The 25,025-nt window shown below is 41.5% G+C and overlaps 1 protein-coding gene across 3 annotated transcripts in view; it reads left to right on the top strand.

Annotated features, from left to right (window-relative positions):
* PTPN21 (protein tyrosine phosphatase non-receptor type 21) overlaps positions 1–25,025 on the top strand; it is a 74,551-nt gene that overhangs the window by 25,351 nt on the left and 24,175 nt on the right. For all 3 annotated transcript variants that reach the window (XM_045901368.3, XM_045901367.3, XM_045901370.3), the window contains exons 3-10: positions 4,349–4,518; positions 10,372–10,469; positions 13,096–13,163; positions 13,949–14,019; positions 15,677–15,764; positions 16,169–16,257; positions 18,788–18,875; positions 19,585–19,664. In XM_045901368.3, coding sequence (XP_045757324.1) covers positions 4,349–4,518; positions 10,372–10,469; positions 13,096–13,163; positions 13,949–14,019; positions 15,677–15,764; positions 16,169–16,257; positions 18,788–18,875; positions 19,585–19,664 — 752 coding nt within the window. The remainder of the gene's footprint in view (positions 1–4,348; positions 4,519–10,371; positions 10,470–13,095; positions 13,164–13,948; positions 14,020–15,676; positions 15,765–16,168; positions 16,258–18,787; positions 18,876–19,584; positions 19,665–25,025) is intronic.

Here is a 25,025-nt window from a genome sequence, read left to right as displayed (position 1 = left end):
ACTTCATAAGATAGAACTTGAACACAGGGGCAAGTACCAAAGCAAATACTTTAGTACATATAATCAGTTAATGTTCAAATGTCAAAAACCTTAGACTCTCCTAAAAATATAATAGCTGATCAGCAAATAATTTGCTATATCTATTATTTTCAGCCATTTACACAATTAGATAAAGTCCTTGCTACTCCTCTATAAGATATATAATTCATAAAAAACTAATGGTGTAATTTTACAAATGTATTTCCCTTTCTCTTTGATTTTCTGTCTATATGTGACATGAGTAATAAATGCATTGCTAAAATAAACTTAGCATATTTTAAGAATTAGTTTCTTTTTTTTTTTAAGATTTTATTTATTTATTTGAGAGAAAGAATGTGAGAGAGAGAGAGAGCACAAGAGGGGGGAGCGGGAGAGGGAGAAGCAGACTCCCCGCTGAGCAGGGAGCCCGATGCGGGACTCAATCCCAGGACTCCAGGATCATGACCCTAGCCGAAGGCAGTCACTCAACCAGCTGAGCCACCCAGGTGCCCCAGAATTAGTTTCTTTGAGAATGTGCCTTTTTTAGAATGCTAGCAGATTATTCAGGTTTTTTTCTTTTAATTATCTCATGATCCATTTCACAAGGTACAACAACAAATTATACAGTAAACCTATAGTGTTTTTTGTTTGTTTTGTTTTTTACGTAGGCTCCACGCCCAACGTGGGGCTTGAACTCATGGCCCTGAGATCAAGAGCCACATGCTCTACCAACTGAACCAGCCAGGTGCCCCTGTAGTAAACCTATAGTTTTATAACTATTTAGATATTTGTGTTTGTAGCATTGAAGTCCAACTATATTTTAGGAGAAAATTAATATATACAAAGAGTATTTTTAAGACCTTTTAATTTTGGTTAAAAGTGACATACTGTGGGGCTCCTTCCTGGGTGGCTCAGTCGTTGGGCATCTGCCTTCGGTGCAGGTCATGATCCCAGGGTCCTGGGATTGAGCCCCGCATCGGGCTCCCTGCTCTGTGGGAGGCCTGCTTCTTCCTCTCCCATTCCCCCTGCTTGTGTTCCCTTTCTCGCTGTGTCTCTCTCTGTCAAAAAAAAAAAAAAGTGACATACTGTTATGACCCAAATAGTTTTAGATCCTAAGGGATGCCCAGCTTTCTGGCTTATGGCAAAAAATAAGTATTTGTAGAATCAAGTTCATAGCAGTAGTATGTGTTATAGACAAAACATTGTACATTCAATCCAATTCTAAGATGAAAAACAAAACATAAATACAATTAACAAAATGTGTTGTAATAAGTCCATATATATGGAAGTAATTAGAAAATTATTATTATTATTGTTTTTAAAGATTTTATTTATTTATTTGACAGACAGAGACACAGCTAGAGAGGGAACACAAGCAGGCGGAGTGGGAGAGGGAGAAGCAGGCCTCCCACAGAGCAGGGAGCCTGATGCGGGGCTCGATCCCAGGACCCCGGGATCATGACCTGAGCTGAAGGCAGACGCTTAACGACTGAGCCACCCAGGCACCCCTAGAAAATTATTTTTGAGTTGGGTGTATAATTTATTTTGCTGATGTTTAGTAGAGTGGGCAAACTAATCTTTTAAAAATAACAATGATTTTCAGGGCACCTGAATGGCTCAATTGGTTAAATGTCTGAGTCTTGATTTCAGCTCAGGTTGTGATCTCAGGGTTGTGAGATGAGTCCTGTGTTGGCTCTGCGCTCAGCGGGGAGTCTGGTGGAGATTTTCTCTCTCCCTCTCCCTCTAATCCTCTGCCCCCTCTCTCTCTCCCTCTAAAATAAACAAATCTTTTTAGGGGCGCTTGGATGGCTCAGTCGGTTAAGCATCTGCCTTTAGCTCAGGTCATGATCCTCAGGGTCCTGGGATTGAGCCCCGAGTTGGGCTCCCTACTCAGCAGGGAGCCTGCTTCTCCCTCTCCTCCCCATTCATGCTCTCTCTTGCTGTCTCTGTCTCTCTCTCTCAAATAAATAAATAAAAATCTAAAAAAAAATACAGTGGTTTTCTAGTGGTAAAATGCATTCATTTAAGTTTTGCATTGAGTTCCCATGATGGAGGTGTGAAGGAGGTATTACTAACACTTATTATTACCTTCTTTTACATTTGAGAAAATGGAATTGGTCTGATTGACTTTTCCACTTCCCAGTCAGCAAGTGACAGAAATTAAACCCAGGACTTCAGACTTTAAGCATCAGTTTCTTTGTTAAATGGGATTTTTCGTACACTGCAGCTCAAAAGAAAGAAGGAATTAGTACCTGTTTTCTATAAACGTGATACTCTGTCCTTACACGTAACATGTAATTCATTTTATAAACATAATTATAACTTCAGAAAATAATTCACAATAAGACTCAGATTTGTTGCTATATTAAAGTGTGTTTGGATTTTAAAAAATGTGATTTCTGTGCAGCTTTTTTTTTTTTTAAAGATTTATCTATTTATTTGAGAGAGCGAGAATGAGAGAGAGAGAGTACATGAGAGCAGGGAGGGTTAGAGGGAGAAGCAGGCTCCTCCCCGAGCCGGGAGCCCGATGCGGGACTCGATCCCGGGACTCCAGGATCATGACCTGAGCCGAAGGCAGTTGCTTAACCAACTGAGCCACCCAGGTGCCCTCTGTGCAGCTTTTTGAGGATTGTTGTTCATACACGATCTCTGGTATAAGGCTAGAGGGGCAGTGTCGGGTAGTGCAATGGTTTTCACCCATGAATGGGCACAGGAATTACTTGGGAGTTGAATAGCTCTGTAGAGCTCAAGAAGCTCTCCAGGTAATTCTGGTAGAAGTGGTCCAGGGACAATCCTTAGACAAACACTGGCTTTAGTGTTTCACTCACACACACACAATATCCGTTTCATAAGATGGTTGTGGTGATTTAATATTTGATATTGTTGTCATTCTTGGGACAGAACCTGGTACATAATAAATGTTCAGAACATTTCATTTGTATGTGATGGCTTGCGTGGCAACTAAGAAGCAAGAGAATATTCGTTTTTTTAACAAAATTTACTGAATTCCAGCGCTATTCTGGCTGTTTGGGTATAAAGGGTAAATGGACACATTCCTCACTTTTGTTGAGTTTATTTGATTAATAGACTCATTCTAAAGGTATAGTTCTTCCCTTGTAACAAAATTGTAAGATGAAATGAATATTAAAGGTATGTTTGTATAATTACTTTTTCCCTGTAAATTAAAAATTCATTTTTTATTTGAATGAGGATTACAGATTAAAATTATAGCCTGAATATTATTATTTCTCATTTTATTGTTGCTCTAAAGCTATATTTTCCAATACAGTGCCACTAGATGCTTGCAGCTATTTAATTCAAGTCAATTAAAATTAAATAACATTAAATATTTAGTTCCTCAGCTGCACTAACCACATTCCAGGCGCTCGATACTCACAGGCAGCTGGTGGCTGCTGTATTGGAGACAGATATTTCCATCATCGTAGAAAGTTCTGTTCATCTGTGTTGCTCTAGGGTCCAGAACAAAGCAGGGAATTTTTCCAGTTGCCTTGATCTGTAAACTGTTTTTGAGGTAAATATTAGCAGTGGCCCGAGGCTGTCATTTCAGTGCTTAAGTGCATTAATAACCTTTCAGGTTGACCAAGCCCAGAGCTAGTATCGATTTCCCCGAACAGTTTCATTAACCAGCAAGTGAGATCTAAATGCTAATATCTGGACATTTTTTTAAACCTTCAAGTGATATACTTATCCTGTTGCTTTATGTAGAGCTTTTTGTATATGTGTGAGAATTTACCTCCGTGATGTTATGATTGCATTAAATTTGTATCTAATAAACTTTTGGGGGCAAAGAAGAGTTGCAGTTGTACCTATATTTCTAGAATTTACAATATTTACATGAAATAATTTATGTGTAGAAGCCAAATTCAAGGGTAGTGAAAAGTTGGATTAATCAGTATTCTAGATAAAACCCCAGTTATACTTACGAAATATCAATTATGATACATTTAGTGTTTTGATAATTTTAAAACTAAACATTTGTTCAGTATATGTTTTTTGTTGTTGCTGTTAAAACTCTGTAAGATGGTGTAGCACCTGCTACATTCTGATGTCTAGGCCATGAATGCATTTTTCTGTGCAGCGTTCAAGAAACAATTTGCAAGAGTAGTTGACTTTTCACCTCTTTTTCCTGCAGAGAGAGAGAGAGAGAGGTCTTGCCTCTTTTCTTCAGGTTTGGTATTATCCCTTTTTGAGAAGAGAAACAATAGGAGACTGCTGTCACTTGGTCCCAGGTCGTGGATCATAGCAATTAGAAGAATAGAAATTCTCTTGTACATTTCTGCCTTCTTCAGTGATTTTTCCCTCTTTCCAGATCACTTACTTCAGCCTCTGGTACCACAACAAGCAAAATCAGCGCCGGTGGGTAGATTTGGAAAAACCTCTCAAGAAGCAGCTGGATAAATATGCATTGGAACCGACCGTCTATTTTGGAGTGGTGTTTTATGTGCCTTCAGTTTCACAGCTGCAGCAGGAGATTACCAGGTGAGAAATAACACGCTCTTTGTTTTTAGGAAATAATCTGATGAGATGAAAGAAGGGACACTAAGGTTAGAGTCAGGAGATCAGACTAAACTGGCCCTCCTGCGCACATATGCAGCCACATTATTACATGGAGGTTGTGGTATGTGGTATGTCAGAGTGTTTTACCGCTTGTTGCATGAGTTATGGTTTCACTAGGCACAAAGGAGCGATTAAAGGGGAAGGTGATGTTTTTCTCTGGGCTGTGAACTCTTCTTGTAGTGATGTGCTCTTCAAATTTTTTGTTGATTTGTTTCTGATCTTTGTAACACTGAAATGAGAGAGGAGATTTTAAAAAGTCGCAGATTCTGTGTTCATTCCTCAGGGAAATGTGTAGAAGGGTTCTTCCGGTTCTCTGGCTCTAGGAGCTGTATATTCTGTAGATAGGTGGGAGGGTGAATGTGTCTAGGGTAGAAGAAGAGGCCACTAAGTGCACTTAGAAGGGAAGAAAGGGAAGACCAGATTAAGGAGTGGGATAGAGGAACTATATGTTTGTTTGTTTTTTTTCTTGAAGACAAAACACAGAACTAGGAATAAAATTTGGATCCGGGAGTCTGCCTTTCAAGTTCTCTCAAATCCACCATTACCTTATCTTTTGAACCCTATTTAACATTACTTTTCAGCCAAGCTGGACTACTTCCAGTGCCCTGAACATGCCGCACGCCTTTTCATCTTTGGGTCCTAGATCTTTCTTATTTATGTACTGGAATCCTGCTCTTCCTCTGAATTTTAGTTCAGAAGGCACCTCCTCCTTGAAGTTTCTGTGATCCCTAGGCTGGAATGACCTTTGCCTTCTCCAGACTGCCCTACAGTTTGCTTGTACTTGTGTTAAGATGGAAGCTGTTAAAGCCTTTCCTTATAGTTATTTGTGTACAGATCCTATCTTTTTCTTGGATTTTAAGCCTCTGTTTTCCTTAGCTTTACCTTTTGCACAATATCTAACACAGTGCCCTGTAGATAGTAAGAACCTGGTACTGCCCTGTGTTTGTGTAATACTCTTTTTGAGTACTGAGTTGGCCAGTTAATTACTGGAAGAAGATAGAAAACCAAAGAAGCAAGAATCAGGTAGTAGGGATAAATATGCCTTGACTATAAAACTGATCTGGGATAAAAATATTGAAGAGTGAAGTAGAACCCGGGAGGAAAAATAGTAACTGATCACTGACTCATTTATTTAAACATTCATTGAAGATATAACAGGATGATGTAAGAACATTTGTTACTGTGGGAGATGAATATACAAGTGAGTAGGCTTTAATCATACCCTGGAGGAGTTACTCAGAGTCTGCTGGAACTGACAGCCCATGTAAATAAACAATTACAGTATATTATGATGATAAGTGCTTTCATTAAAGCACTAGATTCCTAGGGGTGGGGCACGGGGAATAAGAACAGGGAAGGTAAAGAAGTTGACTTTTCACTTGACTTTAGGAGTTTTCTAGTTAGAGGGGGTAGCTTGTGCAGAGTGGGGGGAAAATGAAAGTCACTGATGTTTTCCGGAAATTTCAGATATTACCTGGAGAGGGGAGAGGAGATTTGAAAAATAGGAATGTCCTAGTCATAGTCGTGGTACAACAGGGAAAGACATTTTCGAATTTTAACAGAATGGAGAGATGACATTTGTATTTTACCAACTTCACCCATCATGGAAGGCAGCTTAGAGGTGGCAAGACTATATATATACTCAGGAGAGCAGTTAGGAATGTATATGCCATAATCTAGACATTAATCTGGAATGTGGACCTGAACAAAGGCATTAGCTGTAGGAAGGAGAGGGAGACAGGCCTGGTAGATGCAGTCAGTAGGAGTGCACATCGATGAGGTGTAAGAGAACCTGTTAGAGAAGTTGTGCCAGTAAGGATTAAGTTTGGCTATGTATAACCAAAAACCCTAAATATCTTTCATTTCTTAAAGGAAGTCCAGAGGTCAGCCATGCTCCACAAAGTCTTCAGGGACCCATGCTCTTTCTTACTGTTCTACTCTCCTCAGCATGTTCTTTCCATCTGTTAGGGAATCTCATTGTCAAAGAATTCTAGAGGTCTCGCTATCACATTCGTATTCCAGGCAGCAAAAGGGTAAAATGGGTTCTACTCTCAGCAAGGTCACATTCCTTTAAGAGGCCTTTCTCAGTTCTTCAGTCACACTAGCCACATTTTAAGTACTCAGTAGCCGCATGTGGCTAATGGCTACCATATTGGACAAGACAGATAGACATCACTTTTATCACTGCAGAAAGTTCTGTTAGACAATACTGCTCTAAACCTAACAGTTCACAGAAAGAATTGGAGACTAGATGAACATGTTAAATGACCCTACAAGAGTGCAATCAGACAAATCCAGAATGTGGGGACTTCTACATGACCCATCACACCATTTTGAATACAAGTAACATGAAAATAAAGAAGAGGAATTTTTCTTTTTAAAATTAAGAGAGAAATGTCAATCGAATGTACTCTGTGGAACTTGTTTAGACCCTGATTTTTTTTTTTTTTAAACTGTAAAAATACATTTTTGAGGGGTTCCTGGCTGGCTCAGTCCGTAGAACATGTGACTCTTGTTCTTCGGGTTGTAAGTTCAAGCCCCATGTTGGTTGTAGAGATTACTTAAAATCTTTTTAAAAAAATACATTTCTGAAGCAATCACAACAGTTGTGCATGGCCCAGGTATTGGGTAGCATTAGGGCATTATTGCTCATTTTGTTGGGTATGTTAAAAATGTGTGTGTGTTCTTTTAAAGCTTACCTTTTAGGGATATATACTAAAATATTTGTAGGTGCTGTACTATGATATCTGGGATTTGATGTAAAGCCCTTGGGTGGGGAAGGAGAGAGGGTGGAAGAAACAGGGCATGGGTCAAGTTGATGTTTGAGGCTGCATGATAAGGATGTGTGGGTTCCCTGGACTTGTTCTCTGTCTGTTTCAAAAGTTCCATAATAAAACTTAAAAATGCTAATACCTCCACATTAGCCTTCTAATACTAGCCTAAGAAAAACAAGTGAAGGAAAAAGACTATATCTCTTTATATATTATTTGAAATTTCTGTTGGGCAAAATGGGACAACCTAATTTATTATAATCATTTAATGTAATATTTCTTGTGTAAAAATATTTTATATTAGAAAGTTGATAAGTTGGTAAGATTTAGATAAAACTTATCCATTTAGTTTTAATCAGCATTTGGCTTTGGGCAAATTTATGAAATTTTTGTTTAGAATTAAGATGTGCAGTTTCTTGAATTCAGAACTGTTGGTAAGGAGTAAAAGTTTGCATGTTACATTTTATTGCTGCGTTGTTTTTTAATTATTCTTTTTGTAATAAACATTGAAAAAACATATTTGTAAACCATCCTTAGCCTCACCAACATATTATAATTTAGCAAAAAGTGTTAAAAAAAACTGATAATACCTTTGAAGTAAAATTTCTTGGCCCTTTCCTTTTAAGTAAATATATATATTTATATATATATACGTATGGATATGCACATACATGTATATAAACATATATACATACATATGCATGTGTATATATATACACACACCCTGCTTGCTTCCACTAAAGGATTTTAGGGACAATACAATGAAAGATAATAAGGAAAGCAACCACTTCCCTTTCTTACTCTATGTCAGGCACTGTTCCAAGCACTTTATACTTAATCATTCATTTAATCCTCACAACAAATCCTACAAAGTAGGTATTATTGTCCAGTTTGTAGTTGAGGAAGCCAAGACACCGAAAGACCGAAAGGCTAACTCTCTTGCCCAAGGTCACACTGCCAGTCTGTAGTGGAACTGGGATTTAAACTCAAGCAGGCTGACTCCTGAGTCCTTGCTCTCAACCATTATATTCATATGGACTCTAGGATAAAAATACTGAAAAGTCTTTAACTGGAGATCTGTGACAGTTAAACACATGCTCTTTGCAGTCATTCTGACCTGGATTCACACTCCAGCTCAGGCTCCCTTTGTGGATTTGAGCATATTACTTCATGTCTGAGCTTCAGTGCCTCTTCCGTACAAATGGCTGCTATTATATGGTGGAGCCAGTGGTTAAGAGGGTAACGAGAGGGGAAACAATGTGATTGTGCCTGGATTCTAGCTCTGAGCTTCATGGCAGTCAAGGCAAAAGAAGGAATACTCTGAGTCCCATCAACCATTATCTGATAAAAAGCATATCAGTTTGCAAACATGACAGATTTTCTTGGTGTATCATTTAAAAGGAAATTTTCAGGTGGGATTTATGTAAAAGACATTGAACAGGCAATGAACAATTTAGAGCAACTGTGGAGGAATCAACTCTTACAATAAAAAATTGTAATACAAAGCAAAAAAACAAAACAAAACAAAACCACATTTCTGTGGAAGACTAAGTTAATTTGATCCAGGCATGTTGCTTTCCAGTGATTTGGTTTAAGGAAAGAACCTAGAATATATTTCGAGTGGCGTATGTGGATGGCATGTTCAAGAGATAGACTTCTCTCAATACAACCTTCTTTAAATAGGCTTCTGAAAGGAGCTGCCTCGTAGAAGGTGTGACGTTTTCTTCTTTGACTGGATCCCAGAGCTACCAGCATCCTGCTTCTCAGCTGAGGGAAATCTATCGGTTCCACTACTAGCAGGCGGAAGGCATCAGTTGGATCTAAGTTCTCATCTGAATGGATGGTGTTTTGGTCAGGTTTTTGGGTAATGAAGAATGGAGACCTCAGAGCTAGCTAAAATAAAAGAGGATGATGTTAGGAAACCTATGAAATGATGAAAGGGATGGGCTCCAATGGGAATTCAAATACGAACGGTGACTAGGTTGTACTTCACAGATGCCAAACCTGGGAGAGAACCTGGATTCAGGATGGCTGTATCGACGATACAGGCAGAGAGGTGGTGGATCTTCATCCGACATTGTATCCCCAGCATCTAGCACAATGCTTGATGCATAGCAGGCCCTAGTAATTATAGGTTAAATGAATGAATAAAAGGAAGGCAGCATTAAGTCACTGTAGAGCTTTGTCAGAATGGAGTAGATACAGATGAAACACTGCTGACTGCTCAGTATGTTCCACCTTGTGAAGGGGTGATCGTACCCCTCTTTTACTGGTGATCATTTAAAGCCACAGATTATGATTTCCCCGAGTTCATTCAACATGCTACATTGGGGAGCTGGAATTTAACTAGATCTGCTTGACTAAAGCTTGTGCTGGTAACTCATGCCCTAGATGTTGAAAGTGTAAACAGAAGTAAACCCACATTACAAGAATATTAAGAAAGCATCATAGCAGCTGTTCTTTTGGAGAGTTCATCAAAAAATATTTTAATATAAGCCTGGTTTGAAATATCAGGAAGCATTTTCTCTTGGCTTTACTTTCTAGGGCTAGGGAACTTCCATCAGAACAAGTAATTTCTACCAAAGTCTTGTATTACCGGGTTACCAGTCAGAGTTTTTAAAGTAAAGATTAGCCATGGATTCTCTGTTTCTCCAACTGAAGAGAACAAAACGTAGGCACTGTCTTACAGGGCATTAGAAAGGTGGCCAGTTGTCGTTGTCTTCTAGGTGGTTGTAGCTTTGAAATAACTACAGCTAGGGATAAGGGACTCAACAAATTCGTTACATTGTGTGTGTGTGTGTGTGTGCGCGCGCCCACACGCGTGCCCGTGTGTGTGTGTGGAGGCAGACATGGTCGGGGCGTTCTTGTCATTCTTTGAAGCCATCTGGGGTTGAGGTTTTCTTGGACTAGTTTATGCTCCTCTGCCGAATTACTGTAAAATGCATTGTGTCTCCATGGGAGGTACTATTAATAGTGACTTTTTAAAACTGACATGTTTTTGTAGGTATCAGTATTATCTGCAGCTGAAGAAGGATATCTTGGAAGGAAACATTCCTTGTACATTAGAACAAGCAATTCAGCTAGCAGGCTTAGCTGTTCAAGGTAAATAATGGCAGTTGATAATGTAATACATATATGAGATTAAGATGTATGTTATAACAAGGGTGCCTGGCTGCCTCAGTCGGTGGAGCATGCGACTCTTGATCTCAGATCTCTTGAGCCCCATGTTGTGTGTGGACATTACTTAAAAAAATAAAGATCTTAAAAAAAAAATAAATAAATAAAAAATAAAGATCTTGGGCGCCTGGGTGGCTCAGTCGGTTGGGCGACTGCCTTCGGCTCAGGTCATGATCCTGGAGTCCCGGGATCGAGTCCCGCATCGGGGTCCCTGCTCGGCGGGGAGTCTGCTTCTCCCTCTGACCTTCCCCCCTCTCATGCTCTCTCTCTATCTCATTGTCTCTCAAATGAATAAATAAAATCTTAAAAAGTAAATAAATAAATAAATAAATAAATAAATAAATAAAATCATGATCCCCATTTAAAAAATAAATAAATAAAATAAAGATCTTTAAAAAAAAAAAGGTGTTTGGGGGCACCAGGGTGACTCAGTCCTTTTAAATGTCTGCCTTCAGTTCAGGTCATGATCCTGGAGTCCTGGGAGATCGAGCCCCTCATCTGGCTCCCTGCTCAGCAGAGAGTCTGCCTTTCCCTGTCCCTCTGCCCCACCCCACCCCACCGCTCATGCACTCTCACTCTCTCCCTCTCCCCCTTACTCTCTGTCTCTGTCTCTCTCAAATGGATAAATAAAATCTTTAAAAAAATGTGTGTTATAACAAAAACAGCAAGGGATTCTTTTTTTTTTTTTTAAAGATTTTATTTATTTATTCATTAGAGACAGAGAGAGGCAGAGGGAGAAGCAGGCTTCCCACGGAGCAGGGAGCCCGATGCGGGACTCGATCCCAGGACCCTGAGATCATGACCTGAGCCGAAGGCAGACGCTTAACCATCTGAGCCACCCAGGCGCCCCAGCAAGGGATTCTTAAAGTTACTGTTTCTATAACAGTGTTTGTGTTAGTGAAATTAGTTTTCTTGTAGGAAGAAATGAATTTGGATTACTTCTGTGAAATAAGAGACTTCGAAAGGTTAAGCATGTTAGCATATGTCAATACAGCAAACAGACCGAAATTAGAGAAAACACACACATGCACACACACACAACATTTGATAATATGTATTCCTCTAGTTCAAGTACTTGATCTATAGCTAACTAATATTTTAGGAAGAAAGATCAAACAATGAGGTTGATAAAGTTATGTTTACTTACACTTTTTTTCCCTTTAATGATTTATTTATTTTTGTGGAGAGAGGGGTGGGGAGGGGCAGAGGGAGAGAATCCTCAAGCACACTCCCTGCTGAGTGTGCAGCCTGATGCAGGGCTTGATCCCAGGACCCCGAGATCATCACCCGGCCTGAAATCAAGAGTTGGGCACTTAACTGACTGAGCCACACAGGTGCCCTTATGTTCACTTACACTCTGAGTGGACACCATTTATTTGGTTTCTTACGCACTTGTCCTGGATTATAGAGCATTGTCAATCATAACAGATAAAGTTTTGCATTTCACAAGTAATTTTTGAATTACTTGGTTGTGTTATTTTTCATGTCCAGTCAATATGTATTTACATGTATGTATATACTTTGGGAAGACTTCTGATGGGGCATTATTTCAAATGATAACTGGCATTTAATCTTGGAAATTGAAACTTAATCAGAAGAATCATTGGCTTTAAGAGCTTTTCATAAGGTCTTTGCTGAACTGTCATTTTTTTTTAAACAACAAAAAATCTCTAAACAAATACATTTTGCTATAACATCTTCAAGTGATCTGATTCCATTCCCTAGAGGTGATCACTGCTATGAACAGTTTGGTTTCTTCCTGACATCTTCCTGTGCATAAGTAAGAACACGTGATTATAGAGTATGTTTTGTCTCATTGTTAATTATTAGAAATGAAATCATAATACATATAGTTTATGTAACTTATTTTTTCACTTTATTAGTAGGCATTTTTCCAAGTCAAGACACACGAATCTATCTAATTAATATTTTTAAAAAGACTTTTTAGGGCGCCTGGGTGGCTCAGTTGGTTAAGCGACTGCCTTCGGCTTGGGTCATGATCCCAGGGTCCTGGGATTGAGTCCCGCATCGGGCTCCCTGCTCTGCGGGGAGCCTGCTTCTCCCTCTCCCACTCCCCCTGCTTGTGTTCCCTCTCTCGCTGTGTCTCTCTCTGTCAAATAAATAAATAAAATCTTTAAAAAAAATAAAATAAAATAAAAATAAATAAATAAAAAGACTTTTTAAAATACACACTTTAGGGCGCCTGGGTGGCTCAGTTGGTTAAGCGACTGCCTTCGGCTCAGGTCATGATCCTGGAGTCCCAGGATTGAGTCCCGCATCGGGCTCCCTGCTCAGTGGGGAGTCTGCTTCTCCCTCTGGCCCTCCCCCTCTCATGTGCTCTCTCTCTCAAATGGATAAATAAAAATCTAAAACAAAAACAAAACAAAACAAACAAAAAAAACACTTTAAAAAAAATACTTTATAGCTGTAAGGCACATTTGATTCCTAAATCATAAGCATACCATCTATATACTGCATATTGAATTTAGTTGTGCATGTTTTCCTGTGCCAATTAAATATAATTGACGTGAATATTTGTCATTTTGTATAGCTGATTTTGGTGACTTTGATCAGTATGAGTCCCAGGACTTTCTTCAGAAATTTGCCTTGTTTCCTGTGGTAAGAACTTCTTTTGACTTTGGGCTTTTTATAAATAGTTTATTTCCATATCCTTAATATCGCCTGAAATGAAGTCCATATGGTAGACTTACTAGGCTGGAAGAGTGTTAAAAAAATCAATTGCCTCTTATAAACAACTCAAATGTAAATGCTTCCCTCATTGTAGTCTCACTGGTCTTTGTAAACCCACAGAAAAGGAAGGGTGTGCAGTCCCTGGGCTGCAGCCAGAGAGATTTGTTTTGTGTTTGGGTCCGAGTCTAAGAGAGGGATTCACTTCCAACTTCTGAGCAACCACACAGAGGTTTTGCTTTTACCCGAAGGCTCAAAACCTCACAGTTATGTGGGAATGCGTTTGGCTTCTCGGTAGCAGTGTAAAAAGTAGAGGGCAAAAGGACAGCGCTGTCTGCATTTTAAAGTCACTACGGATGTGATTGACAGGAAAACCGCATTGGAACAACGAAGAGAGCTGGTACGATGCTCTTCTGAGTGTCTACACAGCCAGCCAGGCAGTGCCCAAGATGTGCTGGGCTCGGAACTGGCTGATGGTAACTGGTGTTACCGACCTGACATAACTCAGCTGGAACTTTCTCTGGGATGAACTGAGAACGCAGGGCAGGTGTTTTGGGTCCTGAGCAGAAGCTACTTCATTCCTTAGCAAGATCATGATCACATACTTAAACAAATCTCCCACATACCGATACTAGTCTGAATTTTGCCCGAGAGTGTTAAGAGCCACTAACAGTCAGTGGCTTGTTTCCATACTTACTGCAGTGTGTTTTCTTCAGGGGTGGTTACAAGATGAAAAAGTATTGGAAGAAGCAACCCAGAAAGTGGCCTTACTGCATCAGAAATACAGGTAACACTAAGAAATAAGAAATGGCAAGAGTACGGAAGCAAAGCCGGTTTGACTGTGAACTGGGTATTGACACAGTGACACTTGCGCTTTACCGCTGCCGTAGCTGGGACTGCGACTGCGGGTCGCCAGCAGCGTGGCGCACTCATGGTGCTCCAGGGGCTGCTCTGGGTACTTCCCCTATCAGCTCACTTAGTAGCCCTGTTTACCAGTGAGGAAGCGGAGAAGAGTGGAAGCCGCTGGTTGGGGAAGGGCGCCACTTCTTCACTCCTCTGTTAAAGGTTTTGGTGGTAACGTTCGTAGGCCGTGTGGGTTAATGCAAGAGCAGGGAGACTTGTTTTCTCTGACGGTGCAGCACGTATAGGCCCCCCCCCCGTACACCTTTGGACGCTGCATCTCTGTCTTCTGGGGGAATCTGTGCCAAGAGCCCCATGTGGTGCTTATCGCCCTGACCCCTGCTTCTGGGTCGGTGATGACTTTCTTTGGTAGTGCATCTGATGTGTCATCTGTAAGAAAAATCCTCCCCCAGAGAATGCTGGGTCTTCCTCGAAACCAAGCACCACACAGTTCCAAGTACTTTCGATGTCATTACGTTCTTATAACCACTCTTTAAGGTAAATGATATTCTCTTCTTACAGATTGGAAAAACCAAGCTCAAAAGGACTAAATCACTTGTCCACAGTTACCTGTGGTAGAGCTGGGATTTGAGCCCAGGTCTATCTGATTATATCCTTAAATAAATAAAATCTTTAAAAAAAATAAAAAGATAGTTCAGTACTACTATTGTGTATGAGGCTGGATGCTGTGGCACGAAGATAAATAGAACACTTCCCTGCCATCAAAGAATGTATTCCCTGCTTTGGAGTCTAAAGGGCAGGCAGGACGACCCATTGGGATAGTAATTATAAACTAACAATGTGAGATGAGTGCAGTGGGGGAGGTGTGCATAGAATGTGGTGGGTCTGCACAGAGCAGGGGCATCTGACTTACACTCAGAGCAATCACAGGACAACATAGGCCGACTCTTCGAGGATGTTAGGGATTGATCAGGTGCACGGGTGAATGACAGGTGTGCCAGGAAGAGGGATGAGCATGCGCAGAGGCCCAGAGGCATGAGGGAACATCATGGCTTGGTTGCAATGTGGGCTGCCTTGTGGCTTTGGGGGAGCAGCAGAGGATGAGGCCAGGGAGGCGAGTCTCCATGCAGTTGAGCACCTTCTTTACCCGCACAGCCTTCCTACCCATCCTCGTAATTTAGTCTTTTAACCCTTATTTCCTGCACCGGTCATTTGACATTTAGCACACGATGCTTAGTAATGCCTGATATTTTAGATAATGAGCGGTTACTGAATGGTTTAGAAAGAATTCCAGCTTTCAGTGAAGATTTTTTTAGGGAGTTTTATTCCCCGTGTCCCTCTTGCCTGCCTGAAGTACAGGGAGAGGATCCTTATGACTAACCCTCAGGGTTTAGCACAGTGCTGTGCATGTAGCTGGTTTTCAGTCGATGTTGATGGGTTGGTATAACGAATTTCAGATGCTTCAGAACTTGAAATGTTTGTAAATGTCTAATGCCAAATTGATATGTAGCTTTTTAGAATAGCCTTTTGTTCTTTTTTCCCTTTTTGGTTTGGTGATCAATCTCCCATCTCTTGGGTTGCAGAAGGCTCACCGCTCCTGATGCGGAAATGTTGTACATGCAGGAGGTAGAGAGAATGGATGGCTACGGAGAAGAGAGCTACCCTGCGAAGGTGAGCATGGCGCAGAGGCCGGGGTTCTCCAAATTAATGTCAGGAGCCCTGAGAGGACAGCGGGGAGGCCCAGGGATACCCTGCTGTGAAGAGGCGGGAGATGTGCGGAAGTCTGGAAACTTGAAAGCGGAGATCCTGTGACCAAAATTTCACAGTAAAACATTACTGTTTTGCAGTTTGTTCTCTGAAATGCTCTTGAAGTCTAGTTCCTTAAGGAGCCCAACGCTTCCTGTTTTCATACTTATTGACAAGGTGATTCCTTGATACTGTTCAGATTTTGCCCTCCAGTGTAGATCTTCTGAGCATCTTTTGTCTGGGAAACCAGCCCAGGGAGCTGGCTGTGGTTGTCACACCTCTCACGTACCTACTGCCGGACTGCTGCTTTCTGTGCTTTCTCCTTCCAGGATAGCCAAGGCAGTGACATATCCATTGGAGCATGTCTTGAAGGGATCTTTGTGAAACACAAGAATGGAAGGCCTCCTGTGATATTTAGGTACTTTTCTTACATCCTCCTGTGCACTTCCGGTGGCTCCTCCTGGTGACAGTTTTTAGTACCTATACTAGTAATATGGCCCACAAATCTCTCCCAGGGTCTCAGTAGGAAATGGAAGGATACCCTTCCTAGAATAAAATAACCCCCGACTACAGTGGTTCTTTCATGAGCCACTTTCTTTAAAACCAAATGTGTGGAAAATAATGCTTGTAATGATGGCTTGCTTATGAAATGCTTAAAAGTGTGTGACCTTTTTCTTGCCATATGGAGGCCATTCTTTGTTTTGATGTGAGTTTTTAATTTCAGCTCTAGCTTCTAGGACTGTCTCTTTGTTGAAAATCTGGGCCTTTCTCTGACTCTAGTTATGTACCAAAATTCCTAAAATCCCAAAGTCTAAGCAAATTTCTTTTTCTCTTTTCTTTTTTCTCTTCTCTTCTTTTCCTTTCTTTCTTTTTGGTTAAGCAAAGTTCAGATACTTTTGTATAATGTTCATTTTTTTTTTCCTGATTGTAAAAATGTGATACTAGTCATTTGTGGAAATCTTAGGATGTATGTAGTGAGAAAGAGAAAAAAAGGAGGATCTATAGCAATATGCTAATAGTGGCCAACCCCAAACAATGAAATTTCAGGTGGTTTAAATTTCTGGGTTCCAAATTATATCTTAAAGATGGCAAATTGGATGATGTTGCTCAATCCCTGCCTTTTCATATCTTAAAGTCCATACCCTAGAAAATCCAAAGTGTCATTTCATAGAAATATTTCCAATTTTACTCTGAGAGTCTATTTACTTCGATTCTATTCTTGATGAAAAATTAAAAGTTTATATTGTTTTTGTAGAGCAGTAAAACATTATACCATTTTTGGTTCTGGGTTCCTTTGTATTTACCATGTGCTTGTGCTGAGTGCTCTCTGTATGTTTTCTCATGTGATCTTCACAACTCTTGAGCAGACGCTATGACCACCCTTTTCCACATGGGGTCACTGAGACTTGGAAAATTAAGTGATTTGCTTCAGGTCACCCAGTTACTAACTGGCATAACCAAGAACTCCAATTCTCCACTTCAAGTAGCTCTTAATCACTGTGTTAAATAGCTTCTTTTATGAAAAGGAATTTAATTCCCCACTCCTCAAGCCCTCTAAAAACCATCCTATTTCTTCTTGAGAACTGGTTTTTCCTTTGAAGATTTTTTTTTCTAAGCTGACATTTCTTCTTTATTTCTTTTGCTTCACTACTGCCTTTGGGGCTCTGAATTCTCCATGGCGATTATGACCATGGAGAGTGTACCTGGCTTGGGGAGCAGACACCCACTCCTAGACCATATTGCCCTGGGTTGGGCAGTACTCCTCCTTGGCAGTTGCTCTCATGGCCCTAAGCTGCTCATTTAAGTCTTCCCAACATGTGAATTGGGGGACAGGAGGCAGAGAAGGATCTGGACTGCGCCAGAAGGGCAGCACTGATGGTGGCCACAGGGCCACTTGAAAACTGAAGGCAACCAGCCAGCTTCTATCTCACTGGATAGGAATTTTTAAAATTGCTTTCTTCAATATGATGCTAATAACCGTTAGGTTTAACAATTAAACATTAAGTGGCACCTGGCTGGTTCAGTCGGTAGAGCATGCAACTCTTGATCCCGGGTTGTAAGTCCGAGTCCCATGTTGGATGTAGAGATTACTTAAAAATAAAATCTTAAAGAAAAAAAAAAAACCACAATGAACATTGAATCACTGCAAATTAATTTTATTTATTTAAATAAATTTAAAATAAATAAATCTAATGTAATGGAGAAAGATAAAGAGGGGTAAAATTTTTCTTTCAGGCCATTTTTCCCCTTCATAAAATTATATAGTTATGTAATAAAATAAAATATTAATGTATAAAATCTAAATGTGGTCAAATACAGTTAGAAAATATAAGATAGGAGTTTGAATCCTAGTGAACTCATCCAGAGTTGTTCACTCTTTGGGTTCCTGGCATTTGAACTTACTCTTCACCCTGAAGCTTTTCGGAGCCCCCGTCCTCCACCTTTGTGCCTCCCTTTTGCCTTGTATACCTGCAAAACTTAATGATACTTGCTTGCCTCTCTCTTCTCTCTCACCCACCCTCCAACTGTGTCCCTTTGAGGGAAGCACTATACTGTGCCTCACTGATCTTGGTATCCTGGGAACCTAACACAATTTCTGGCACTGCTAATAATGGGTGCCCTTGAAGATGTTTGTTAAATGAATGAAGGAGGCATTGACAATCAGCTAAGATAGGGATCTTTGATCCAACTAATCTGGCAAATGAGGATAAAGAGATCTTACATTTTTAAGTACTCTTTGCCTTCACTTAGTCTACATGCATTTACTTTTTGCGACTAGCTATTGTCACTTCAATGAGAAGATGCATGTCAGCTGATTAAAACAACTGTTTTCTTTCTAAAATGATTAACAAATGTTAACTTGATACCTCAAGCTTGAGAAGGAAAAATCATATATTCTAACCTCTAGGTAGAACTCACATTGCTGTTTTCTATTTGTTGTTCTTTAGGTGGCATGATATTGCTAACATGTCCCACAATAAGTCCTTCTTTGCATTAGAGCTGGCCAATAAAGAGGAGACCATCCAGTTTCAAACTGTGAGTAAACATTAGGAATCTGCGTGGAATGTTCTTCCTAAAAGTTAATAAGTTAGCATTTCTGTGTGTGTGTTGGGGGAGGGAGGTGGCATTAAAATTGTAATACTTAATCCTTATATAAAACGTAAAATTTTATAACATTTTGCTTAATAGCCCTTGGCAAAAAGTAGTTGCTCAGTAAATGCTGTTGAATGAATGAGTCCTTGGATAAATACTATGTGGTATGATGATTTTTAAACTAAACTAAAGGGACTAAATAGGGGAGAAAGTAAGTTCTAATATCTTAATTTCCATTGCTAAGGGAAGGGCTCTGTAGAAATACTATTTCACAGTTACTCACTTTTGCTCTCTTGATAAAAGCAGTATTAACTCACTGAAACGTTTTGTTTCAAATTGTCTTTGCCTATCTTCGTCAAAATAAAAGTTGATATTTTTATAATTTTAAAATCTCTACGTCACTTTGAAACAGTTCCGTGTAAGAGTCACAACCTTAGAATAGTGTTTTTTGTTTTTGTTTTTGTCTTCATAATTTAAATCCTAATTATGGCATTCATGTGATAGGCACAGCATTAGAAAATGAAAGAATCAACAGTGTGTTAAAAGTGACTTTGGTGTAATATATCCCCCAGTTATGTCTTGTCCTTAGACAAACTCTGCATCAAGTTGTAAATGTGTTTTCATTTACTTTGTGCAATATTTCATTTGCTAGGAAGACATGGAAACCGCAAAGTACGTGTGGAGACTCTGTGTTGCACGACACAAATTCTACAGACTAAATCAGTGCAGCCTGTGAGTATAGCCTGTTCATGGAAATGGTAGAAAATAATGAGGTTAGACATTTTTATCTTGAGCTGTATGGTAACCTCTAGAAAGGCAAATTTTGTAGAAGAGAACAGTTTTATGACATTACTAACACAAACTCTTTGCTTTTTCATGTTAAAATAGCTCTCAAAAATATTTTCATTTTTCCTTCAGAACAACTTCTAAAAACTACAGATATATGCCTCTAAGATTTTCTTTACCTATTTACTAAAATCATTAACTCTTGAAAGTTAAAAAGAGAATGTTCTTTTTTAATCAGCATCTTGAGTAATTAAAGATTATTCAGCTTGTCAAGCCGTTTGAAGCATTGATACCTTTTCTTCCTAATGTACATTGTTCTTGGTCCCCATGGGTTTCCCGCCTTGTGCTGGATCATTCCCATCAGCATACAGACATGCTGTAATAAAATTGCCCATCTCGAAACACTTGTCCTTCACTCCACATGCCATCCAGCCAGGGCTCCATTATCTCCGCTCTCCTCTAGGGCACATTTCTGCATAGGAGTCGTATATGCTTGCTTTCTCTCCTTCCTCCCACCCTGCTTCCCCTAGCTGTCATACACAGACACCTCTGGCCACCCCTCCCTTCCTGCACCCTGCTGCTCGTCATCTGCCAGGACCCTACCGTCCTGCTTTTCCTCTTTCTAGGCTGTTTCTTCTCAGTCAGCTTTGCTGGTTTAATCCTCAGACCTCTTCCGCACCTTCCTCATTCACATTGATTCAGGTTTACAAATAGTGCATCCAGTTTTATTTCTAGCTCAGTCTTCTCCCTGAGCACAGCCGACACTGCCTATTGACATCTCCATTTGGGGACCTAAGAGGCATCTCAGATGTGATATGTCGAAACCCAAACTTGATGCTTTCTTCCTTTGCCTGCCCCCAAATCTGCTTCTTCCCTGTTCTTTCCCATTCCATAAATGGCAGCACTCCATATTCACACAGTTGCCCAGGCCCCAGGCCTACTTAATTCCATTTTGATTCCTGTTTCTTTCATCCCACATCCAATTCATCAGCAAGCTCTGCCTTCGAAATGTATCTGGAATCTGACCACTTTTACCACCTCCTCTGCTAACAACCTCATGCCAAGCCGCCAGTGTTTCTCAGCTGTAGGGTGGCGGGAGCCTTCTAACGCTCTCCCTATGTCCGCGCCTGCCCTGCCTATACCTTGCTTTCCATATGTCAGCCAGACTGGTCTTAGTTGAATATGGGTCAGATCCTCTAGCCCTTTAAACCCTGCACTGGCATTTCATCATGCTTAAAAGTACAAAAAAAAAAAAAAAAAAGTACAAGACCATCCGAGGTCTGGTCCTTGCCTGGTTCCCACCTTGTTTCCTTTATACCCTCCTCCTGCTCACCCTGTCCCAGCCACACTAGGATCCTTTCTGGTCTGTGAACATGTTCTGCCCTCAGGGACGCTGTGCTTGCCCCTTCCTCAGCCTGAAATGCTCTTCCTTCCCATGCCTCCTTCTCCCACTGCATCCGTTGTCTGATCAGACGTACCCTGGCTGCCTTGGGTACTCCCTCCCTGCCCATTGCCTGTCTCTCTTTATCCCCTTGCCCTGATTTATTCTTTTTCATAGGACTCGGCCCCACCGACTTTGTGTATTTGTTTGCTTACTTGTTTATTGCCTCCATCTCTTCTCAGCAGGTAGGCACCACAGCAGTGCAAAGGGCAGACACTGGTTCACTCCTGTGTTCCTGGTGCTGAGCAAGGGGCTGGGCCGCAGTAGGCCTTCTGAATTTGTTGAAGGAACGCATGTTAAGAGGTCTGATTGGGGATGTCCGTGGTGCTGTAGGAGCCCTTAGGAGAAGGGTTCCTAACCCAGAACTGCCACACCAGGAAAGGCTTCTGCACTGAGACTTGGAAGTCTTGCGGTCCATCCCCACAACCTTCTTTTAAGCTGTTCTCTCTCCTCTGGCCCACTGCAGCTGCCTCCCATCTGGCTCCCCTGCCCCATCTCACCTGGCTCCAGCCAGTTTTCTGGATGGATGAGCAAAAGATGTAGCACTTTACCCAAAGTGATAGCTCAGAACGACATTTGAGCCTGTGCTTTTCCGCACCCTTCTTAGCTACGGCGTGAAGTGCAGGACTCCTGTGATCCTCCTCTGGGCTCATCTGCCCAGCTGACCCTTGATCCTGGCCCCAGAGCCCATAGTCCTCACAACGCTGAAGCCTCTCACAGCCCCAGGCTTTGCTGGAATGCTTTCTCTCCCCGTCTCTGGCAGGCTCTTCGTTGTTTGTCCTGATCCAGTTTAAGTGCGGCCGTCCTGGAGGCCACCCCACATTTAGTTTGCTTCGTCCTTGGTACCATTCTCAAAGTACTGGTTGTTTCCTACCACCTGCATAACAATGAGTCTGATTCGGTAGATACTTTCTCTGTGCCAAGCATTATGCAGAGAGTTTTATCTCCTTTCATCTTTACAGTACCCCGGTTCGGTACAATTCCTACTGCCCTTTTGTAGATGAAGGTGCGGGGACATAGAGGCCTGCAGTGTCGTGGTCCTGCCGTACAGCCAGCACTCCCAGCACCCCGCCCCCAGGCTGGGCCTCTGGCGTGGTTCGGACCTGCTGTCCTACGGGAACCCGGCTTTTCCGGCTTGTCTGCCGGCACCCCAGTGGCCGGCGGGCCACCTGGCACCCAAGGCTTAGTGAATGGTGGAAGCCTGAATGAGATGGTGATGGGCGTCAGAAGGGAGAAGAAAGAGCCCGTTTGCTCCTTGTTGATTTCCTTTTACCACTGATTGTAAATTGGAAGAAAAAAATCTGAAGAGGACATTTTCCCTTCAGGCCAAGAAGGAAGAGGAAAGTCTATGGAAGTGCTTTCTATTTTTTTATAGGTACCCCAAAGTGTGAAATAAAACTTGTTAGGAATAACTGTGCAAAGGGCAGACCCATCTTTGAGACTCATGAAAGAAAAGGAAGTGACTGGGGGTGACCCTACAGGAGAACCAGCCAATGATTAGCCCATAGGTCCCAGTCCTCCTCTCCCCTCTGAGTAACACCCCCCCACCCCCAACCATGCTTTTCTCTGAGTCCGCTGCTGGTCTGCTGATGGGATTTGAGAAAGCGATAACTGACCTGAGGGGGAGGAGGAGCCCCGCTTTCTTTGTGGATATGGGAGGACTTCTCTGCTGGCTGCGCTGAGCTTGCAGGTCTGAGCGTGTTTGTGTGAGAACGTGCTTCCCCTGGTGGCCAGATTCAGTGGTGCTAGGAGTCCAGGCCAGTCACATTTGGGGCTCTCCTGGGCTGGCTTGGTTACCTGAGCACGTGTGACATTATTTTTATGCAGAAGCAGTTTTCTGAGATTCACGCAGTAGATATGCACCCTGGAGGAGCACAGCCTTTTCATAAGTTTGAGGGTCTTCATAGCGTGGAACCCTTATGACCTCAGTTATCCCTCTTCTGGAAAATAATGGAGAATCAGCAATCATTTTGAATAGCCTGCAAAACATCATCTCTTTCCAGTAGGCATCCATATTGGCTGGTGGTTAATGCCTTTTTTTTTTTTTTTAAAGATTTTATTTATTTATTTGAGAGACAGAGAGAGCATGAGCAGGGGCAGAAGCAGAGGGAGAAAGAGAGAGGGAGAAGCAGGCTTCCCACTGAGCAGGGAGCTCGATGAGGGGCTCGATCCCAGGACCCTGGGATCATGACCTGAGCTGAAGGCAGACGCCTAACGACTGAGCCACCCAGGCACCCCAATGCCTTTTTTTAAAGGAGTTTTTTTTTTTTTTTTGGCAAATCACCACCTACTAATGATTTTAAAGTTCAGATGGAAAAGAAATCAGTTTTGTTGTAGAAATCTAAGCTTTGTAATATTACTGTTTCTTGATAAATAGGAATAAAACTACATTATTATGGTCTTCAGTTGCATATGTCTATATAAAGAAAACACAGGGGGCACCTGGGTGGCTGCCAGTTAAGCGGCTGACTAAACTCAGGTCATGATCTCAGAGTCCTGGGATTGAGCCCCACTTGGCCCCATGTGTTCAGCGGGGAGTCTGCTTTTCTCCCTCTCCCTCCCCCACCCCCGCCCCGCCCTCGCTTCTGCTCTCTTTCTCTCTCTCTCAAATAAATAAAATCTTTAAAAAAAAGAAAACATGAGAGTTTCAAAAGTGAAATAGTTAGTTTTAAAGGGCTATTTTCTACATTTTGTTTTTAATCTGTACATCCAGTAGATTAAGGAAGTCCATATCCATGAGCTATTCCTGTGTAATTATTTATGATGGAGGACACCTGCATTCTGTGGGAAACGAATTTATTTCACCATTAGCACTTGTTCTCGGGTGAAGTAAATGAATTCTTAGCTTTTAATGTTTTGATGGGTGATAAAACTAAAAATAGCTTTAAATTTTATGGTCTTTTTTTTTTTTAAGGCTCTCAACCTAGACTGTTCAGTCATATTTAATACAACGATCCTAGAGTATTGGTAGATTTGTTCTCACTGTCCGGATGGGTCATTTTACAGTGTGATGGGCATTTAATGGAACTGTAGCAGGCCTGAAATTGGACATTGGATTCCGGACGACTGGGTCAGCCTGGGGCGCCTGGTGGCTCAGGGAGATGTTCTACTTGTATAGAAGGAGGACTTTGCTCTTAAAGTGTCCCCTCCCCCACCCCTCAGTCCTGTTACGTAATTCAGTGGTGTTTGGGATGGCCTTGTGCGACTCACCCAAACTTGACCCAGATGACTATATTTTAGATTTTATAAAATGACACGACCCATCATAAATCTTGCCACCTCCCTCCACTTTTAAACAAGGTACTCTAGTATATGTGCTGCCGAAGTGAGCACTAAACAAGGTACTCCAAGTAACAAGTCATCTTTTTGTGTCACCCAAGCCTTAAAAATGTGAGAAGAAGAATGTTAATATTCCTTTAGGGTTAGCTTAGGAATTACAGGAGATAAGGTCAGTCTGTGTCGTCAGATAACTTCTTCCAAACCCCAGAATTGGTCCTGCTGTAATCAGCCTCTCTAATTTACATAAGAAAAAGACTGGGAGAGAAACAGAATCTTGGTGAGGACGGTATGGTATTGGGTATTCCCCGAATCTGCAGAGCCATGTGATCAAGGTTTCAAGGGACTTTATCTAGAGGGAGAGCTGAATTTCAGTCACCAGCAGGTGAGAGGGCTGGTGTGTGCCCACTTGTGTTGTGGAGACTCTGACCAGAACACTGACTGGAGAAGGCCCTTCCTGGAAGGGGATGGGGCTGCCCCTTCTAGGCCCACTGCAGGGTTTAAAGAGACCAGAGGAGGGGTGCCTGAGTGGCTCAATCAGTTGAGCATCTGGCTCACAATTTCGGCTCAGGTCATGATCTCAGAGTGCT

Source organism: Mirounga angustirostris, unplaced genomic scaffold (genome assembly GCF_029215605.1).
Source record: "Mirounga angustirostris isolate CCGP_5_RB_7025 unplaced genomic scaffold, mMirAng1.0.hap1 SCAF_9, whole genome shotgun sequence".
In the NCBI taxonomy this organism is placed as follows: Eukaryota; Metazoa; Chordata; class Mammalia; order Carnivora; family Phocidae; genus Mirounga; species Mirounga angustirostris.
Note: the sequence above shows the minus strand (reverse complement) of the source record. Positions and strands in the feature narration are given on the sequence as shown.